This window comes from Manacus candei, unplaced genomic scaffold (genome assembly GCF_025592945.1).
Source record: "Manacus candei isolate 608988 ecotype Guabito, Panama unplaced genomic scaffold, ASM2559294v1 h1tg000015l, whole genome shotgun sequence".
In the NCBI taxonomy this organism is placed as follows: Eukaryota; Metazoa; Chordata; class Aves; order Passeriformes; family Pipridae; genus Manacus; species Manacus candei.
This window is the reverse complement of record NW_026138063.1, coordinates 26,240,871-26,262,647: the sequence shown is the minus strand read 5'-3', so window position 1 is coordinate 26,262,647 and position 21,777 is coordinate 26,240,871. Positions and strand designations below refer to the sequence as shown.

Here is a 21,777-nt window from a genome sequence, read left to right as displayed (position 1 = left end):
TGCCCCCGCTTTAGGAGAAACTCTTAAGGCCATACAGAAGGTGAAAACTGTCAAGGCAGCTGGGGTTGATGGAATTCCTCCTGAAGTCTGGAAACATGGGGGCCTTGCACTCCATGCTAAATATCACGAGCTTGTGGTGCGCTGTTGGGAACTAGGTGAACTACCATTGGACCTTCATGACGCAGTCATCATCACTTTGTATAAGAAGAAAGGAATTAAATCAGACTGCTTAAATTACTGTTGTATTACTCTGCTCTCCATTGCTGGCAAAATCCTGGCCAGAATACTCTTGAACAAACTAATACCCGCTTTAGCAGAAGGAATTCTACATGAAAGCCAATGTGGTTTCAGAGCCAACAGGAGTACCACAGACATGGTATTTGTTCTCAGACAACTGCAAGAGAAGTGTAGGGACCAGAACAAAGGTCTCTATGTAACCTTTGTTGACCTCACCAAGGCTTTCGATACTGTGAGCAGAAAAGGTCTGTGGCAGATTTTGGAACGTTTAGGTTGTCCCCCCAAGTTCCTTAAAATGATCATCTCACTCCATGAGGATCAGCATGGCCAGGTCAGATATGGCAATGCACTTTGTGAGCCCTTTCTAATAACCAGTGGTGTGAAACAAGGCTGCGTTCTTGCACCAACCCTATTCACAGTCTTTTTCAGCAGGATGCTCCAAAGGGCCATGGCAGACCTCGAGGATCAGGACGGTATCTACATTCGATACTGTACTGATGGAAGCCTATTTAACTTAAGGCGACTGAAGGCCCACACCAAGACCTTAAATCATCTTGTCCAGGAGCTGCTTTATGCTGATGATGCCACCCTTGTGGCCCCACACAGAAGCAGCTCTGCAGCGTTTAACATCCTGCTTCGCAGACGCTGCTGAGCTCTTTGGGAAGTCAGCTTAAAGAAGACTGAAGTTCTCTATCAACCTGCACCTCAGGAAGTCTTCCATCATCGCCATATCACAAACTGGCGAATCAGAGCTTAAATCAGTCCCGCAGTTTAATTACCTGGGTGGCCTCATCTCCTCAGATGGTAAGATTGATGGAGAGAGAGACAACAGGTTAGCAAAGGCATACAGTGCCTACAGAAAGCTTCATAAAAGAGTTTAGCAAAACAAATACCTGAAGAAAAGTACAAAGATCAGTGTTTACAAAGCCACAGTGCTGTCTACTCTTTCATATGGATCTGAATCATGGGTCATCTACGGCCACCACCTGCGTCTCCTGGAACGCTTCCATCAGCACTGCCTTCATACAATCCTAAACATCCACTGGTCAGATTATGTGACCAATACATCTGTTCTAGAACAAGCAGCAATCACAAGCATTGAGGCCATGTTGCTGAGAACACAGCTGCACTGGGCAGGGCACGTCTCAAGGGTGAAGGACCACCACCTCCCTAAGATCCTGCTTTATGGTGAACTTGCCACCAGCTGCCGCATGAGAGGAGCCCCGAAGAAAAGATACAAGGACTGCCTGAAACAACATCTCAGCCTCAGCCATATTGATCTTCATCACTGGTCTACTCTGGCCTCCAGTCGGAGGTCTGGAGACACACCATCTATAACGCTGCTGATGCCTTTGAGAACGCACGCAGGATCACTCTTGAGGAGAAAAGACAACGCAGAAAGAATCGTACCTTGCAGAATTTACCACCTAAGGAGTCTTTCTGCTGTACCTTTTGCAACCAGACATGCCTGTCTCGTATTGGCCTTTTTAGCCACCAGTGCGCTTGTGACAAACGTGGGTAGAGACCTTTCCCTAATCTTCGTTCACGAAGCCCAGCCATGATGATGATGATGACGATGATGATTTCTGCTCATTGCTGCTTATTCTCACAACTGCAGAGGTGTTTGCTCCCAGTATGAAACCTCTTCTTGTGCACTACCAAGCAGAAGAGCTCCAAAAACCATGAATCCAGTCAGGCTGCAAGTTTTTTAGCATAGCAGGAACCAGGGAGGAAACGACTGTGTATAGAGTCAGTCAGGTGTGAAAACTGACTTCCCCAAAATAAGTTGTCCTTGGTCTGTGAGGATGTATGTGGCCTCCTCCTAACTTTTTAGGAGCATGCCAGCTGCAGAAGAGGAAATAACCCCGTAGCCTTGTTTTCAAAAGGTACAGATTTTGGGGTACTGGAGACTCTCTGTATCTTTGACCCCAGCCCCACACACATACATGCAGGTACAAGCCTTCACTTGAAAGCTTTTTAGTAGTTCCCTCAACATCAGTGTGGTCAGTCTGCGTTCAGAGGCTGCATTAAGTCTGCAGGATTCACCCTGTTTAGCGAGCTGTACATCTGAATATAAAAAATGAAGACTTGAGTTCCTGGTCAGTCTGCCTGAGTGAAGTTCTCAGGCTTGCTCTACAGAAAAAGTCCCTCTGGGCCTTTGTAGAGGCAACCAGCCTATAAACAGCCCAATGAGAACTTCCTAAAGTTTAAAATTAGCATGAACGACACTGACATCTCAAATATCTTGGCAGAAAGTTTCACAAGCTTTTTCTGTGGAAGACCAACAGTAACCTCTCCACATTCACTCCCCACAGAGCCCTTCCATCCCCTGGGGGTCTGCATTTCCAGCAGACCCTGCCGTAGCACCAACACCACCAGCACTGTACTTGGACTCAAACAAGATGCCCAACTCATTTGTAAACATGAGGTACCAAGGTCCAAGTGACCCCTTGGATACAGGGAACAGAAGGTACTCTCTAGTCACATCAGAGTGATGGGGGCAAAACCCCCAACATCAGTCAGGGTTCTCATCTCAAAAGGGCTATCTTACAAGTGAAATACAAATCAGGGAGAAGAAGACAGAAAAGAAAAAGCCAAGATAACTGACTTATAAATAAATAAAAAAAAGGCTCCCTTCAATCCAAAATGATGATGATAATAGAACAAAAATATGTTTATGGAACAAAGGAAGATTGATTAGCAACAGTAAGAGCTTCACTCAATCTTATTTCTACGTTTTTAATATCATTTGCCTAAAAACCCCCACCACTTTCCATTAAAAAACAAAAAATGACTCACTAGTAAATCAAGGAGAATAACATTAATAAGACAGGTTTTCAGTGCCAAAGTATCTACAGCTGAGTCTGTAACTACTAATGAAACCAGAAGCCCTGGCTTCTGATTTGGTGTCAGGACCCAGCTGAGAGACATCAGTGACTCCCTGCTCCCCAAGAGGGGCACTTGCCCCTCACTCCGTCACTGGCTGAGACCCCATACCACAGCACTGTGCTGCACACAACTGCCTGATGCAGATAGGAGCATCAGGGCTGCTCGTCACTGCACAAATTTCTGAGCCCCTCCCAGCAGGAAATGCCTCCATCTCCTAAACTTTCCATCTGACACAAAAGTAGAGGAGAGATTTACCCCCACGCTACATCAGAAAGTTGCTCATTAACCTGGAAGTTCATAGACTTTTCTAGCTGCATTTCCAAGAAAAGAGAAGGGATGTTTATTTTAGCTGTACTTCTCTGAAATCACTTTCAGATAAGAATAAAGTAATTAAGAGAAGGGGAACAGAGGAAATCTGCACATCAGATATCAACTTACCAACTCATGAGAGTTCTCTGCCTTGGCAGACAATCCCAAAGCAAATGCCATTTCCCATGCTTCAGGCATATGATTTTCCCACAGGCTTCTTCAGGACAACTGGCTCTGTTACTCCAACAGGGATTCATAGCAGTCAGCTCAAGGTCTGAGATACAGACACTGCAGATTTCATTGTGGTCAAAACAGATAAAAGCGTTTTAGCCATTTTTCCCACCTATATCTTTGAGGAATACTTTCAACAGCTTTCTCTATTTTGAATAACATAAACAGCCAAGTATATGCATTTTTTTTTTCCAAAACCAGGGAAGAGTGATTGCAAGCCACCCAGATAACCAGGCACTTCTTTTGCAAGTTTGTGGTTGTTCTGCAAACTGGAGCACTAGATGCCTTTGGCAATGCACATCCTCTCCTGAACAGGTTAGCAGGGAGAAAGCTGAGGCCAATTTAAAAGCTGGTGCCCTAGGAGCCGGGAGGGGAGGTGAGGGGGAGAACACATGTGGGCACCACAGCCCTGGGGAGCTCCCCTGCACCTGGGTGTTTGTCCCATTTGCACACTGTAAAGCTCCTTGGAATAAATCAGTCATCAAACTTCCCTGGATTGTCTCCCCAAACATTCAGAGTGTTTCAATACATCTCTCAGGAAGCTGAACCCCAAATATACACCAAAGACATGTTCCTTCTTTCCTTCAGCAAGTTTCAGTCTGAGACTGGTGCATTTCCCATAGCTGCTCTGGATAAATTAATAAGTTGGGTAAATTAATGTGTAATTGGAAGAGTGACTCAGAGCTGAACAGAAACTTTCGGCCCTGAGAGGATAAATGTTAATAACTTTGGCTTCAAGAAAATTATAATTAGAAAAAAAAACTTGCAAGAAGGGAAAAGTGACGTGCACATATTGAAATAGTCGACATAAAATGGCATTTTTCTTCCTAATTTATTAAAAATAAACAGGAACATGAGACTCCCGACCCTGTACAACAGAGTATCTCCCATATGCTCAAAGCAAGGAAAAGGGAACTCCCCTGCCCTGAGAACCTGCTGGCATCTGGAACCACTGCCCTATCTCTCTGCCTCGAGGGGAGAAGGGGATGGGGGGGCCCAGGGACAGCACCTTCCCAGCTGCACTCCCTTCTCCTGTGGAAGCCCCCAGGAAAACATGGAGGAACCCATGGTCCAGCTCATCCACAGTGCATTCCCACTCCTCAGTTGACTCCACATACATCAAGGTATTCAGGGGCACAAGTATCTCAGTGTTTTAACTGAAACCTGTGAACTGGGGACAGGACACTCCCCAAACACATACAGCTGCTGTTCTGAGGAGATGCTAAATTACTTCACAAGAGCAAACCACCAGGCTCCAGGATTTTTCTCGAACAGCTCAAGTGACTCTCATTTTTAAATGCTCAATCCCTTAGCTTTGTAATAAGAAAGTTGAAACTGTGCAAGTTTTTACAACACATCCTAAAGGCTGTTTTAATTTAAATATGTATTTTTAAATACTATTTTTGTTTGTCTGTGGGAAGTATCTATTTGCACTTCGGGAAAAGGCTCTGGTTTTATCGCATTTAGGCATTTTTTTTTTGGAGTTCTTTTCTTCCACCCAGAAACCTGAAAGTATCAGATAACAAATCTTGAGAGAGAAACTGAGCAGCAGCTGTGGTAACAGGCATTAGAAAGCTGGTTTTAGACTACACTAGTGGCTTTAATTACTTCAAATACTACAAAACTCAGCAGCCAAAGAGTGGCAGGGAAGGCACTGGCCAATCTACAATAATCTGAATGCATCAGAAGCACTGACCTTGGGAACTCAATCAAGGGAGGCAATATTCATTAAATAGCAGTTGAATGAAAGAAACTAATTTTCATTTACAGATGGCCTTTAGCTTGTGTGAAGATCCCCACTGATTACACCTGCTCACATTCTGAAGCATGTGCAAATATTTCCACTACTCAAATTCCAGCCTGAGCTTCGTCCTCATAATGGATTTTGCTGCACTGTTAGAAGTACTGAATACTGTAGAAAAGTACTTGAAGAATTCCATCCTCTCCCAAAACAGGAGAAAAAGAAGCTAGACACAGCAAAAGTGGAATGTGTTGTGCATTGACAAAAGACTGCCATAAAATACAGAGAATCTCAGCCCATGGCAGCCCTCCAGCTCGTGGGCCTGCATGTGGCACATTGGCAGTGATCTGTTACCAAGGCAGATCAATGACCTTTCCCAGGCTTCAAAATTAGGCTATCAGCAAGCATCAGAGCAGCAAGTGTCACAAGTGTAATACAGAAGTGCAATCTGGCCACATATTGCACTACTATGGGAAAACCTGCACTGCAGGAAGCACATACAACAGCAAAACCCTTCAGACCCCAAAAGGTATCACAGAATTGTAGAATGGTTTGGGTTGGAAGGGACAATAAAGATTATCTACTTTCAACCCCCTTGCCACTGGCAGGGACACATTCCATTTTTCCCACTTCCAATTTTCCCAAGCCAGGGATGCCCCTCGCTGCTATTCTTGCTTAAAATACCACTGCTTTGCTCTGTAGCTTTTTGTTTCTTCCCCTTATGCCTGTACATATACACACACACACACACATACCTTTCTCATATGGCAGTAAAAGCCAGGAATTCCCAAGAGCACAAAACCAACTTCTTAAAATCCCACTGAGCAGCATAATTCATTAATTCTCACTGAAGTGAGAAGCAACACTGCATATCAGCACAAAATCCCTTCCTGCAGCCTCCTCACATCAATCACACAAGGGGAGATTGATTCTCCAGTTTCTGCTCCAGGCAAGGACCTGTTCAGGTTTACAAATGGAAAGTTTCCATAGCACTACAGGATTTCTTATGAGTGCCTGTGTATTTGCTTGAGTAAAGGACCTTAAAATATTAATACTGCAGCAAAATCACCTTGACTCAGGACGTTCCTGCCTGCCAAGTGGGACTCAGTGCCAAGCTATGAAGGTGCATGTCAAGTACTTTGCCTATTAGATATACAGCTGATAAGACGGGTTTGGGGCTTTTGTTTTGCTTGTTATAAAAAATTTCCTGAAACTGATTTCACAGCTCTTCCCACTCTCACCGAACATGCCATTTTCTGGTTACTTTTCCAGATGATCATTAAGCTTTTGTTACTGTTTGACCAATGAACAAATGCCAAGTGTTGCTCATGGTGGAATAATCACCTTCTGACTTTATAGGAAGAGCTGTTTTTAAGAGCTTTGGAAAAACCATCCTCAGTTCTGCCAGATCACTATCTTCATGAATCAAAGCAATAGGTACATTAGCAAATAAATATATAATACATTTTTAACTGGAAGGCAGTTAAGCAAGTGATGAGGGGGACTCTCCAAAGGGCATTTTGAGCATGCAAATTCCTAACAGCTCCTGAGAGTCCTGGGCACCAGTCAGAGTGATATCACCCACTCTTCCTGCTTTCCCAAGCACTGCAATTCTCAGCCTTGTACTGAGCAGTCACTGCAGGCTCAGCCCTCCTTGGAAGAAAAATATAAAGTGTTTCTGGCATTTGCTGATCCATAGAAGAGCTTTGAAGTGCAACTTCATCACAACCTCAAGCTAGACACTCACCTGTACCCAAGGGCTTTGGGGAGTTTGGAGGGATTAAGCTCATGGAGAGGGATGGCTTTGCAGTACAGGGTTTTTGTAACAAAATACTGACAGCTGTATCCACCCCTGTATGGTTTGTAACAGAGATAAAAAAATCTGCCCTTCTAGTTTCCTTATGCTGAAAGCGGTGTGGTGCACAGCTCCCACATATACGCACTTTTCATCACTGGTTCCTCTTCCTTAATACTTGAAAATCGATTTACAGCTGCACCCATCACCTCACCCTTTAATGACCTTCTAGCTGCATTACGACCTCAGCTTCATCTGCTTCAGCAAACCACAAGGCTGAACTTTTTTGTATTCATTTATTTATTTTTCTTCGAGTAATTCCCCTGTGAATTCCCCTCACAGTTATAGCTGGGCACAGGGGGGAATTTAAGGCCTCAGCTTGCAGAGGGGTGTGCTGGCAAATTACGCTTTGGAAAAACAGAGACTTCAGGTAACGGGATTGGCTCAGCTGCTATTAATCTGTGTATCAGCTTTTCCAAAGATGCTTACATTGGAAGATTAGTGAATAAAGCATCCATGTAACGCTGAAGCTACAGAACACAGCTTTACAGAAACCATCTGCTCCCAGGATTGGATGGATTGGTGATGAGACTAGAGCACTGCATAAACACAGGTTTCATAAAGAAAGACACAACCTTCACTGCCCCTTTCCAACTCTCCAGAGACCTTCGAGGGTGGGGGAAGGTGTAGTGGGTTGAAACACAGCTCCTCCATGGTGCAGGCATCCCCAGGTTCCTGTGTGGCCATTGACACACTCGAAGTGACAGGGGTCAGACAGGAAGGGGACTACCAGGGGGAAACACAAGCTTTGTTTTAATATTAATAGCTATTTAAGAGAACTGAAAATTAATTGAGCTTAAAGTTATTTCCTGTACTGTCCATTTTATGGCAGTGACAAAACCAGTTGATTTCTTGACATACCACTTCCTTGTTTGCTCATGCCACCAGGGATACTCATTTGCTATTTTTTTCATTCTCTGCCACATATGACAATGCTGCATTATAGCACCATCATTATATTTAATTATTAACTAAAAGTGTGAAATTAAAACAGAGTAAACCAGAATTCCTTCAGGTTTGGTTGTCTACAGGAAGGAGGGCATCAGGAGGCCAGGGACTGGCATGCAGAGCTGGATGAAACTTTCAGTATGAAACCTGGAGCAGCACAGCTTCACCAAAGCCCAGCTTCCAGCTGCAGGTGTCCCACCCACACTCACTTATTCTGCCCTCATTTTCTTTATACCTATCGAGAACTGAGATCTGGAGAGACCTCCTTGCTTCCTTGTAGGACACAGCCAGGGAGGAGATGGTTTTATTGCTCTGTCACCAAGGGAATGTTTTTGAGTCCCATATTCATGAGAAGAGAAACCCCGAGGTTAGCAGTGCTGTAACACAGGTTGTTTGGAGCATCCATAGAGTCACCTCCACCCCAGTGTCCCAGCAGGACGTGGGTAGGATCAATGAGAAGCCAATCCAACAATGACTGTGTGGGCTCGGTTTATGAACACATGCCCATTTTACGGCTCTTTGCTGGCACCCCTCACCAGAATCTGCAGTCAGATCATGGCAAGCAAAGCAGCCACTCCCAGATGAAGCTGGGAGTGTCACCTCCACTCGGTGGCAGGACCAGAAGAGTCCAGACCAGGAGGTACTGTGTCTATCCCCAGGGCACAGGGACACTTCAGACCTCCATATGAGCTCAGCAGGGAAGCTCAGAGGCAACAGCTCACCTAAGAGGTGAGCTCTAAGTCAGCTCAAGCTCTCTCAGAGCTCAACCTTGAAAGCTTATTGAGCAAGACGACAATAGTCTGAAAATCATGGGGCAGAAACAGCACTCCACAATCCTGGCACCTCCAGAGTGTTCAAAGACCTGCACAGCTGGAGACAAGCTGGACACAGAGAGCTCAGACCTGCTGCCAGGATACACAATTTACCCACACAATTACCCCAGGCCATTCAAAGGCAAGAATGCCAAATCGTTATCATGTTGTCCCAGTCACTCACTGATCTTCCTACACAAACAGTGCCTAAAACTAGAAGTGGGGGAAAAAACTAAAAAGAGACCGGAAGTCATATTTATGCAAATTAGAACTTTTACTCATTAAAAATAAGAAAAGAGTTTCTCTAAACTATTGGTCACAATTAGCCTTGTCAGGCTCAAATTATCTGCCACGACAGTCCTACTTCAACAAGATTGAGTTGCTTCTCATCCAAACTGCTTTGAGCATCTCAGTCCTAACAAATAAACAAGATTTCTTTGTAATTTCCTTTAAATTCTTCAGCTTCAGTCCCAGTTCCCACAACCCATACAAATAACCTTGAACCAGCAGCTGGTACAAGACATCATCTTCTAAATTCTCTAGAAAACTCCGTTCCCCCAGCAACAAACTGCTTTGCACTCTGTCCCAGGCACAGGAGGTCCAGCCTTAACTGTTTGCTCAGCCTCCTTCCTAAATTCAAGTGCAAATGCCCCCTCACACATATTTTCTTAAGAAATGTGGGTCTTTAATATATCTTTGGTAAACCAAGAGAGAATCAAATAAGATAATGTCTGTGAAGATACCTGAGAAAACTATAGGCAACTGAGAGGGGAAACAGATTCTCAGTTCATGAAAATGATTTACAGCTTCCTTGAAGGTACGATATTTCATTGATTTATCTCAGTTAAAGATCAGGTTCTGTTTTTTAGAAGTGTTTTAAGTGGTAATGCAGTTATTCAGCATTTCTGAATGGGTGTGAATCACTCAGCCAAGCAGGAGAAAGCCAAGGAAGTTCCCCCTCCATATACTTGTTAAGATTAGTGTTTATGTAACACTTCAGGCACGATAAATTACAGTTATTTTGTAATATATAAAGCACATACTGAGCATGTAACTCAATTTTCCTATTTTTATGCTGCTGGGTGTATCCAAAACTGGCTTTTAATGAAATACAGCCTACTTTCACACATATTTTATTTTATTCCGGGAAAGGAAACGAGTGCTACAAATGCTGGTACCGCTTTCACCATCCAGGGCCCTGCATTTCATTTTAGTCTTTAACTCAGTTTTTCCACATTTTGACAGGTTGGGTTTATAGACCTGAAATGGCCCAAGGCATTTCAGCATCACTGGAGTAGTACAAGGTAAGCACCCGTGGAGGGCTCTGTGTGAATTACTGAGGCTTGGAACAGGTGATAACACATAGCAGAGCCATTCTGGAGCAGGATTAGCAAAAGCTTGGCTGATTTAATCACCTTCTTAGAAGAACCCTCCTTCTGAGGGTCTCCTGTACAGAGGTTTTAGAATTCCTTGAAACTGTAAACTACTCATCCCCATGCTAAAATTTTAACTTTTTCTGACGTGTAGAATGGCCATCAGTGCCTGCTGAAGACGGGTTTGTCACAGGTTTGAATTGGCGTTGGCTCATGGAAGCACCTCGCCATTGCTTTTGTAAAGGATACCAGGGCCAGAGAGGAAGAACACTGCAAGATACTGCATGAATGGAAATAAAGACATTCCAAGTTGGTTTTGTTCCAATAAGGACAGCTTTCCATGTACACTGACCTCCAAAACCAGCAGCACATCCAGAGCTGGCACAGAGACAGCAAGCCAAGCTCCCTGGGAAGTGTCTGTTCTGCTCAAAGAGGTCTCCCTCCTGCCAGAAGTTACTCCAAACCAAACTGCTTTCAGTTCACTCCCTCCACTCCTGCCCTTCTCTGGCTTTCAGAGGATTATTTAGAATAAAGTGCACTAGACATACACTTTTTCAAACCATCTCCAAGGTCAGATTTTCCTTGTTCATCTTCCATTCTGCTTTGCAAACATCCCTGTATCTTCCCAAAACATAGGAATTTTTTTTTTTCAAATGCTCATTGCTGAAATCCCCAAATCAGTTTTCTTCATTGTACACTGTACACTGAAATTAATGGTAGAGTGCTAAGCTTCAAGTTTGACTCGCCTGTCAAAAGAATGCAATTAAGATTAAATTCTCCCTGGATCACACATGAAGTTGCAAGCTGAGTTTAGGCCAGCGAGCACATACAAACTCATGCAAAACTTGGAGACACAAACATCCTCGGGTTGTGTCCTGGAGGATAAGTAGCAGCAGGAGCCACTTACCTACAGAGGGAAGTATTTCACAGGACTTCGATGGACGATGAGGGGTTCCAAAGCTGGCTCCCACAAGGGCTACTTCCTTTCTCAGTGGAGATGCTGTGAGGGTGCTGTCTGGCACAATCCCCTGAAAGAAGCCCTCCATACCCACCTCCAGAACTGCAGACAAGTTGTGCATGGCATGAGCTGTGTGCTACCAATTCCAAGAGACATCAGATCTCCCTCCATTGCGTTACCAGGATGACCAGTCATGGTTCTGTGTGTTGAAGCCATTTTCCATACCTTTCACAAGACAAGACTGCTGAACAGCTCACTGAGTTTAGGTCAAAAAGAGAAGCAGCTATTTGCAGACAGAGACATTTACAACTTTACCTTCATCTGCACTTTAAAGACAAGCTAGAAGCAAGAACGTCCTCTTCCTTGAAAGTTCTGTCTTCGAAAGGGAGTACTGATCTGTAGCTCCTTCTTGAAACCTGGAGTGAGGCACAAAGCCAGCTGGGTCCCAGCTTGCTCCCAGCATTCTCCAGGGAGCTCATGAGCTCCAGGTGATCCCTTGCTGAGTACAGTCACTGCAGGCAGCCCCCTTCCCAGGACGCCAGGTAACATATCCACACCTCCACAAGATCTTCCTCACTTTCATCTCTTCTATAAATGCACAGGGATATGAACTAAGATGTATATGGCCATGCACACAAATTATCTGCTCCAGCATGAAGCCTGATGCTTCCACACTGTGCTTTGTATCATCACCTGAAGCAAGTAATGCAGTTTCCCTGCCAGGCTGGTACGATTCACAAGTGAAAACAAGCACCTACAGTGCTGGGCAAGAGTGTCAGACTTCACAGTATAGAGCAGAGAATGAGCCATCTTACTGTTCCTACACCTTCAGTTGGGTGCATGCACAAAACCAAAGGAATGTGTGGCTGGGGCAGCTTGTGTTTCTCTCCAGGAAGTGCCAGCATGTATTTTTTTAACTATCACTTGATACACTGGTTGTCAGATCTAGTTCTCACTCACCCACTCCATTCTTCTTAGGGAGGTGAGGACAGGCGTGTTGACTCAGGTGGGAACAGCTTGAATTTCTGGGACTTTTCTCCCCTTGTCTTTAGTGAAAGCAAACCATAAAAACCCACAGGCCCCTTTGTTAGCCCAGACAATGAAAAATCTCCTTTAAAGACAATGAAGTCCAGTGTTCCTCTGTCGGTAACATATTTTCATTGCTTTAAATCACCCAATTATTTCCTCATCCAACCACGACCCCCTGGCAGCAGCACTTGCCTCGTCTGGTCTCTGCTCACCAGAAAACCTCTCCCCACCCATGTTCCTGGCTCTCTAAAAAGGCAAAGTGGAAAAAACAGTTTCCAGCTGGAAATGTTTTCCACCCTTCTCATATAATTACGGAGAATTTTTCCTAGTTCTTAGCCCTTCAGCAGGTAACTGGAAAGGGCAGTGTTGCCCTCTTCCTGTTTTCTACATGGAGAGAGTTGTTCACTCTGCAAGTGGTTAGGCTGCAGGAGGGATGAGGCTTTTGTTACAGTCTAGCTGTTACTGCCCACTAACTTACACCTGGCTCTTCTAAATACCAGACTTGCCATCACTTGCAATTTATATTAGATTGGGATCTAGGCAGCCAAAAAGAGGGGAAAAAAAGATGGTTAAAACTGGCTTATTTTAAGCTCTGTCATAATTCCTTAAAAGTGTGTTTAGACTGTAAGTGAATCACACACTGGATGTAGCTAAAACTGTTACCACCACATTTGAAATTCCATGCCCAGTGCAAGACTATTGCCATAAATAACAGAGGGTTCTGAGAGACCCTGGAGAGCCTGTCTGACATTTTGTCTTCTTGCAGGAGCCCTGTAGAGGAGCAGGTGGTTTGGGGATCCCCAGGTGACCAGCGGGCAGATTGTTCTGGCTTCCCAGAAGCTACGTGCTATCCATCAGTTCCACAGCCCGAGCCGAAGAGGGTGGCTGGGCTGATCTCCCCAGGGTGGATGCTCAGGGAAAATAACATGGTGGGAAATGTCAAATGAGACAATGTAGGAAGAGAGTCTAAAGGTATTCAAGTCTCAACTAAACACATACTAAGAAGGCAAATTGCTGTGGCAGACACTCCCTTGATCCAAAGGCCAGAGTTAGGACTGTTAGAAACTAACAGTGGTGATGGGGAGAGGTTGCTGCAGCTCTCCCAAAAAAACCCTTATGGCTTTTCCCCCATAAGCTCTCTCCTCTCACAGGGAAAAGGAATGTTTAACAAGACACAACTGCCTTCACAGCATTCCTGCCCTAGCACTCCTGAGTAGTAGTGCCAGGACCTGAACTTTTTTCCCTACATATATGCCATACAATTTGTTAAGCACTGACAGACCCAATGCATCCCAAGAGATGGGGGTGCAGAGAGCCAGGCTCTGAGCTGAAGGAACAGCTCTGCAGTGGCCCTCTCACCAGCAGGGCAAGAGCCATGGGCTCATTGGAATGAGTAGGGGAGCAGCTCCCTCCCAGTTCTGCCTGCACTGGTGCAAGGCTAGTGCAAATCCCCAGGGTCATGGAGCAAAGATATTTACACCGGTTTCACCAAGGCAAAAACAGGCCAATGACTTCACAGGATTTATTCAAAACAGGAGAAGAAAAAGCTTTCTTTACAGACCTGATGAAACACACCAGTACAGGAGACAGGGAAGGTGTTCTCACCAACATACAAGAGATTGCACAGCTACTACTTCCATCATGCTGCCACAGGAGTCCCCTGGAGCAGGAAAAAGCTGCCCTTCTCAGTTCTGCCTGTTTCAGCATGAGAAGCAGAGCACACTCTCCCTCCTCACACCTCATGAAGCATGGAAGTAGTAAATCTGCTCCCCACCTACTCAGAAAAGCACACAGCAGCTGAGAGATTCCTTCTGGTAGCTTGCAGAAGACTGGAACTCATCTAGAAGCAGCTCTGTGGTATTTGTTACTGGGGACAGGAAGTAATTTGCCAACAATTGCAAAGGTACAGCAGCAGACAGCTGGAAAGAGGTACTGACTTCCAGTGAGCTCTCCCATGTGTGCCTTGGAGCATCTTCCCCAAAACATTTCTAAAATAAGGGTTCTTCTGTACCAAGCCCAACACTGTACTGGAGAAGTAATTGTTCACTAAAATTTATTTTAAATTATTTTTTAAAAAGTAACAAGATTTAAAAGTCTTGTAAGAATCACTGAATTGTGAATTGCCTCCCTCTTCCTTGGCCAAAAATGTCACCTGAGTGGTTTTAGAAGTCTTACAATTCAGAAGGAAGTTGTCAAGGTAATTTTACAAACTATTTATAAAATGAAATATTTTGGACAAGGAATTTAGCTTATCAGTACACAGCTTGACAGCACTTCCATAGATCAGTCCTGCTCTGAAGAGCTCCTAGGACTATGGGAACAAATTTTAAATTATTTCTCTTGTTTCCCAATGGACCAGGGTTTTGGCTGTCATAACCCTTTTTAAGCAAACCAAACTGTAGTCACCATTTGATCCCAACTTGTGCAATCTCTGCTCAGAAAGCCTCTCCTGCACCTCCCCCACACCATCATGGGCTGAGAGGCAGACAGAGGTATCCACCCACTGCATGAGCCTGGCTCCACTGGGAGTGAATTTATTGCAGTGACTCATGCAGATATAGTGTGGATGTACCACAGTGAGTTAACACCACCTCACAGAGCTGGTCAACAAAGTCCTAAGAGCAAGCGCTGCTACATGGAAGAGCTGTCAAAACACACCAGTGCTTAGACCTAACAAATCTGACAACCCTGATTTAAAAAGTGCTTTGACAGTCAAGGAAAACTAAACACCAATCCATTAGCAACGCACTTTTCGGAAGCCGGGTAGGGTGGCTTTCCCATGAGTATAGATGTCCTCATCTGTGCCCTGGTTCATGTGCTTCACCAGGTTCTTCTCGAAGAGCAGAGGGTGGTAAGCTCCCATGGTGCAGGCGTGGTCGTGAAACTTCTGGTAGTAGTGGCAAATGTCCGTCTGCCGCTTGGAAGGGAGGAATTCGTACACGTCCACCTCATCACAGAGCGTCATCATGATCACAATGCCTGGGGAAGGATGGAAGGCAGACAGCCCACATCAGCCCAGAGAACCAATTAAACACTCGAGCAAGACAGGCAGGCAGCAAGGAGCATCCAGCTCCAAGGGGAAGGGTTTCCTTTTGGGACATTCAGAGTAGAGGGGGAGCAAACAAATCTGGTCAGATCAGGGATGTCTTCTGAAGCTCTCCCTTGCGAAGTGTGCGATCGATGTGATCACAGCGGATTGTTTACAGTGACAGACCTGCTAAAAGGCCAATTTTTAAGAGTGCTACCATTCTCAATGACCTTCATGGAAACTTGGGTGTCTGCCAAGCATGCACTACACTTAGCTGCTTGAATAAGCAGGGATGAGATTTTCATCTTTTCCCCACCTGCCTCCAGGGAATGCAGGGAATATGAATGGTGGTGGGATATGCTCAGGGAGACCTCAGCAGCCTCTGCTCCTCAGGGTCCCCGCAGCAGAGCGGTGCTGCCCTCCTGTGTCTTCTGACAGGCACAGGAACTACTCGAGGACATCACACTGGGCACAGCCTGAAGACTTTTCGGCCAGATCAGACGTAAGCCATAGCTGCTGGCTACTTTTCTTCGAAGTGCAAGAATATACCAGGGAATCACAACCAGTGTACAACATCACAGAAATTCACGCAGTATCTGAGATATCAAGGACTCTGCACGATCAGAGGAACACGGATTGCAAGACATTAAAAGAACCCATATGTGAAACCACTCATTTACCTAAGGCACATTTTAAACACATTTTCAACCACTTTTTCAAATTACAACTTTCAATCACACTTAGACCTTTCAGAGAAGCTAGAGTTGGAAACTAGAACTCATCTATGCCCCCGAATTTGGCGAGGTGATTTGCTTTACAAAGCAGGTAACTTGGCCCCAAGTTAAGCCACAGAGAAATTGCCTGGTGTGGCCTGGTGCCTGCTAACAATTTTGTTGCTGAAGTCATCAATTATGCTGTTACACAGTTATTCTGCACATATCCCAGCAATCATTTAATAGCTGCTGGACCTGGCAAAAATATGAAGTGACTCTGTTTACACAGAGACAGAAAGGTGCCTCTGCCCCAGCAGTGATGGGAGCAGAGACAGGAGCAGACAAAGGGTGGAAGCACAGCAGTTGGACATTCCATGGCAAACAAGACTATAGGTCTTGTGTGATTTCAAATACACGTGAGCTTTCCCAGAGGTTCACTCCTTTTTATTCATCTGGTCATGAGATCTGCTTTCCACTAAGTAGGAAAACCTTTGCAACAGCAGAATGTAAAATGAGCTCCTTCGCTGAGAGACAGAATTTAGTGTAGAGAAGCAAGATTCAAGATGGGAACAGTTCCAGGCATGGAGAAAAGCATACAGCAATTGGCAGGACTTTCATATGGACTTTACTGTTATTATGTGGTTTCACTGTATTCATGCTACACAGTGCACAACTGCACATGCCCAGGCTTCCTCCTCCCCGTTTTGCCTGTGCCCTGTTCTGATTTGCTCCCCCATTTGTCTGTCTGATAGCCCACCCGATGTTCTGCCTCCTTTCCCTGGCGGGACGGTTAAGAATGGGGCACACGCCTGAATAAACAAGTCTGCTTGCACCCTTCCTCGTGTGCTGTCCCCTCTTCCCTTCGGACCCGCAACAATTTAGCATGCTGACAAGCAAGAAGTTAGCATGCTGCATAAGGGGGAACATCACTGAACTTTTCAGGGCAACTGTTTAGTCTGACCATCCCCAGCCCCTCAAGAAATCATTTATATATATATATATATTATATATATAAAGGATGAACAGGCTAGCACTCAGAATTCATCTGCAGTAACCAGAGTTATTTGCCTGACAAGATCTGAGCCTGCAGGAACCATATCCTTCCTCTCACACCCCGTGGGAACTGCTCTGGCACTAGAAGCTAGAAATCCTAGAGATCATCCCAATGTTGCAATCTGCCCTCCTGTTTCCATGTGGAACTGGGCTATGTTTGTAACTGCTGTTTCAGAGGAGTGCTGCAAACCACTTACTGTAGTGCAACTGCGCTGCTACTTTAAAGACAGGAAGCTTAAATTTTGGCATAAGACAAACACTGTAAAAACAACTCTGATAAGCACCATAGATTTGTAGTTGTCTTTGTAAAAAGGTATCCTGGAGAGTTCCTGCCTGCAAACTGAATCAGAAGTTTAGAGGGTGATTATCTTACCAAGCATTCCTGATGACGGTGGATTAGGCTGAATATGCTCCAGGGAATTCTCCTGCAGAATGTCCCAGAGTTGCCACTGCATTTTTGGATTCAGGATATAGAAGGGCTGCTCTGGATGTGTTCTACGATACGCCTTATAGCTTTCAAAAAAGTTGTAGTCTGGTTTTCTGTACCACTGCAAAACAGAAACAAGAAGTCAGACTATTTCTGGCCCGTTTTCCTGTAACCAACAGGAAACAAGGATGAGTGAACCTGCTGATGCTGGGTAAAAGGTCCTGCTACACCTGCACACCCTGAGCTGCAACCCTTGGGTCACTGCGGTGACTTGACTCAGTGAACAGAGCAGGGAAAAAGCAAATCTCAGTGAAGGACCATTAAATGAGATCAGCATCTTGTATAATTTCCTTCTGTACCTCCCAATAGCAGATGATATTGAGAACTCTGCCTTAAATGTTACAGACCCCAATCCTTCTCAGTGTTGCAGTACAAAGCATCCTATTCTGCAGGCAAGTGTTCTCAGCACAGCCTCCCAAACCAGGCAGAGCTGATTTGCATCCTAAATCTTCTCCTTTCAGTAAAAACACTTAGGAATGGTTTATGGGGTTTTTCTAAATCATTTTGAGATTTTTTTTTCCCACGCTACAAATATCCCATCCTGGTTTTACTGACTCTTAAACATGCTGTACATACCCCCTTATGCCACCTGGAGCCGTGAGACTAGACACAGGAATAAACATCAGTGACAAAACAGGAAATGCAGTCCAGAGAAAGGAAGGCAAAGACCTTTCAGTTACAGATAGAGCTCTAAATAAGAGTAAAGAATGGACTGTTCACTTCTACCTGCTTTGACCACGAGTCTCCAAAGCTCATCACTTATCAAATAATGCTCTTTTGTACTCAAAATCAAAAGTGAGTGCTAGAGGGATTGCAACACCCACTCATGACAGCCTTGCTGACACAGAGAGGAGACATTTGCTAAGATCTTCAGAGGGTTTCCTAATCCATTCATAATGCATCAAGCATATCTCATGTCTCACTGGTGCTCGAAATATCCAAGCATCAACCAGCAGCAAATCTTAGAGTAACTGTCAGAAAGAACAGATCATCCTCTAACTGCTGCAGCCACCAGTGATCTCTTCCCTGTGGCATTAGTCCATGGGAAAGTAGAGGTTACACTTGGCCTGATGCCCTTCACAGGGATCAGGAACAGGCAAGTGTTTTCATAGGAGCACTCATGCATGGGGTGTTCTCAGAAGTACACACAGATACATCCACAATAAAGAGGTAAAAAACAACGGCCTTCAAAGGAGTGACTGCCCATGTTAGCAGGAAGTGGGTTAACCGAGGCACTTCAAAGTATATGAATCTGATTTTATTTACAGAAAACTCAGCCTTACCTCATGAATTTCTGCATGATAAGGTGCTGGATCCCAGACAATTAAAATTCCAGTGTTATATAGCGCTTCCCTCAGGAACTGCTTCTCTTCAACAGTGACAAGCTTGAATAACAACAACAAAAGCAATGATATACAGTATGTTGTCAGAATGAGTGGGCAGCCAAGCAGTAAAAGACACCTGAAAACAGTCACAGCCACGCCACTGTTGGTTACTGAGCATTCCCCACTGTGTGCAAAAAAAAAAAAAAAAAAAAAAAAAAAGGCCTGCAGGTGGGTGGTTTCTTCTGAGCAGCAGGAACTCCAACAGCCAGGGCTCAGCTGTGAGACCACCAGTGGAGGAGATGAGAGACCATGGCACCCCTGTCCAACCCAGCCTCACACCAAGCTCTCTATGCTTCTCCAGAGCAGGGGAGTCCAACTTAGGCAAAGGAGGTTTGAATCTTCTGAGAGCAACAATGAGAAGGCAATCTTCAAACAGAGAAGTTCTCTCTATACCCTGGACACAACAACTGTTTGGTACACCTGAGGGTAACCCAGGTCTGCAGCACAAAGCAAACAATCAGAATTAAACAATTCATCTCCTGTCCTTCCCACCCAAAGCCATCATCTGTACAGGCACAGCTTGTAAACAATGTAATCATAAATCATAATCACAGAAATCAGCTTCCATTTGTCCTGATTTTCTCCACAGACCTAATTATGAGCCAGCCAATTAGTCCTTGAGCATCCTGGCTGCCCCAGCAGCCTGCCTAGCTGTCCCCGTAACCAGAGCAAAAGGACACGCCAGCTAGCCCAGATATGATTTATTTCAAAAGCAAAAAGGGTTTCCTCGCATCTGTTCATAACTCTGCAGGATTAAAGCTTGGCCTTGACCACGTGTGCTGCCCGGCTTCCTTTCCTTACAGCAGCTAAAATATCTAGGCCGCTTGTGAGCTGGAGCGTGCAATGCTGCAGGTGTGAACATCTGCCTGCAGCCTGTGGACACCAGAGGCAAGGAGGGGCACAGAGGTTGGTACCAGCCATCCCCTCAGCTGGGTACGAGCGGGATGGAGCACTGCAACCGGACAGTGATAGGGCAAGGAACACGGACACTTCATTTTCATTCCATTGTTTCTATTTAAAGGTTAGAAATTTTTCAGGAACTTCTCTGATGCAGCACCCACAAAAGGAGGGTTTGAGAGACTGAGTATCAGAGAAAGCAAGGGTCAGCCAAGCAAAGCCATGTGAGTTGGCAGAGACACAGAACGAGCTGCAATAGGCACAAAAGCAAAGGGATAAGAAACCAGGTGGGGAGCACCTCCACAGCCACAAGCTGTTTGCTGTGTCCTTCCTCACACCCCATGGCTGGGTCTTGGCACTACTTGTTAACTCTTGGTCACTTAACCCGTTTGCTGGGGAAATCTGGTTCCCCAGATACTTTAGTGCCTATTTGTTGTGTTTAATACTGATAGTGACTGATTCTTTCTAAGTAGTTAAATTCATTTAAATTGCTACATTATTTACTTGTCTTGCCCATATTTTTGATCCTAATTAGTTAACTGATCTACTGATTTCCTAGTTAATTTGTTCTTCAGCCAGTTCACAGTTTAAGCAGTATCTTGCTAATACAGCCCCTACTCTCTTGGTACATTTATTGACGATATCACAATGATTTCCTTCTTTCCGGCTTCCACAGTCAATGTCCTGTAATCTAAACACGATCCCCTTTCCCATCGCAATCTTCCCCCATTCCACCGATGTGTTCTATGCTTTCTCTTCCTCCCTGCAGACTCATTAGTGCCAGTAACAGCACAGGCAGCCAAAGAAGAGTGCTCTCTATGACAGCGAGAAGTCAGTCCAGGAGAACTGTAAACAAGAACTGGGAGGAACGAGGAACTCTGGTCCTTGGTCAGCTCTGCAGGAAAGAGCTGTGTCCTCCACAGTGACATTGGCACTCCCCTCGCACACACTTCAGCCCTTGTTTTTGCAAGATGTGCTGCTTTCCCAGGGCAAATCGATGCCTTGTGTAAGACTGCAGGAAAACAAGCCATGAAAGGCAGCACCGCTGATGAACCAGTCAAGGTCTAAGAAAAAAAGCAAGGCAATGTTGAATAAATTCTTTATTTAAAACAACTCCAAACTTGTGGACCTACAAGCTTATCCTCAGATCTGGGGATCGCAACTGTCTCCCCCTCCTGCCAGTATCAAATCTATTAACCTTTCCCTATCTGCACAGATGTAGAAGATACCCCACTCTACTGTTATAACCATCCACCCTCAGATATGTAATGCAAATTACAGAAAAATACCCTAAAATAATTACTAAGCAACTTAGGGCCCCTGGCCATGCGTGCCAAAGGGATGCTACTCAATACAGGCTAGTTCTGACAGATTAGATTCAGGAAATCCCATTTCCTTCCTTTTGGGAAAGGATTGATCGATCGATAGTAAGAGCCAAAATAAAAGCAGCCAAGCCACAATCTCATCCCTTTTCCCAGAAAGGCCAAGAAATAACATAAGAAAAGCCAATCCCAGAACAAGAACAAACTACAGCTTCTCCAGCCACTATGTGATGCCTGCAGGAGCTCTGGGCAAGGCCCAGTAAGCTGAAAACAGAATGTGATCAGGCAACCCCACTCACAAGAAAGTTTAAATGATGTCACCAAGACTAGAACAGCACTGAACAGCACTAAAAGTGCGAATAAACACATCAGAAAATCAGGCTTTCAATCCGGTGATCCCTGAAGATAACAGGGACTGCAATTAGAGATGCTCAGTTCATAAAGCCCAGATGAGAGGCTCCTGCACTACTCATATCTTTTGCCCTGGTCAGCAGCCAGATCTACGCTGCA

General features: G+C 44.9%; 1 protein-coding gene and 1 pseudogene across 11 annotated transcripts in view; one reads left to right on the top strand and one right to left on the bottom strand.

Moving 5' to 3' along the window:
* Positions 1 to 21,777, top strand: part of LOC127468440 (NADH-ubiquinone oxidoreductase chain 2-like) — a 194,661-nt pseudogene that overhangs the window by 131,935 nt on the left and 40,949 nt on the right.
* ST6GAL1 (ST6 beta-galactoside alpha-2,6-sialyltransferase 1) overlaps positions 13,891 to 21,777 on the bottom strand; it is a 40,783-nt gene continuing 32,896 nt past the window's right edge. For all 11 annotated transcript variants that reach the window (XM_051781583.1, XM_051781581.1, XM_051781592.1 and 8 more), the window contains 3 exons: positions 18,947 to 19,048; positions 17,550 to 17,724; positions 13,891 to 15,361 (listed from right to left, as the gene is read on the bottom strand). In XM_051781583.1, the coding sequence (XP_051637543.1) occupies positions 15,120 to 15,361; positions 17,550 to 17,724; positions 18,947 to 19,048 (519 nt within the window). In that variant the 3' untranslated portion in view covers positions 13,891 to 15,119. The remainder of the gene's footprint in view (positions 15,362 to 17,549; positions 17,725 to 18,946; positions 19,049 to 21,777) is intronic.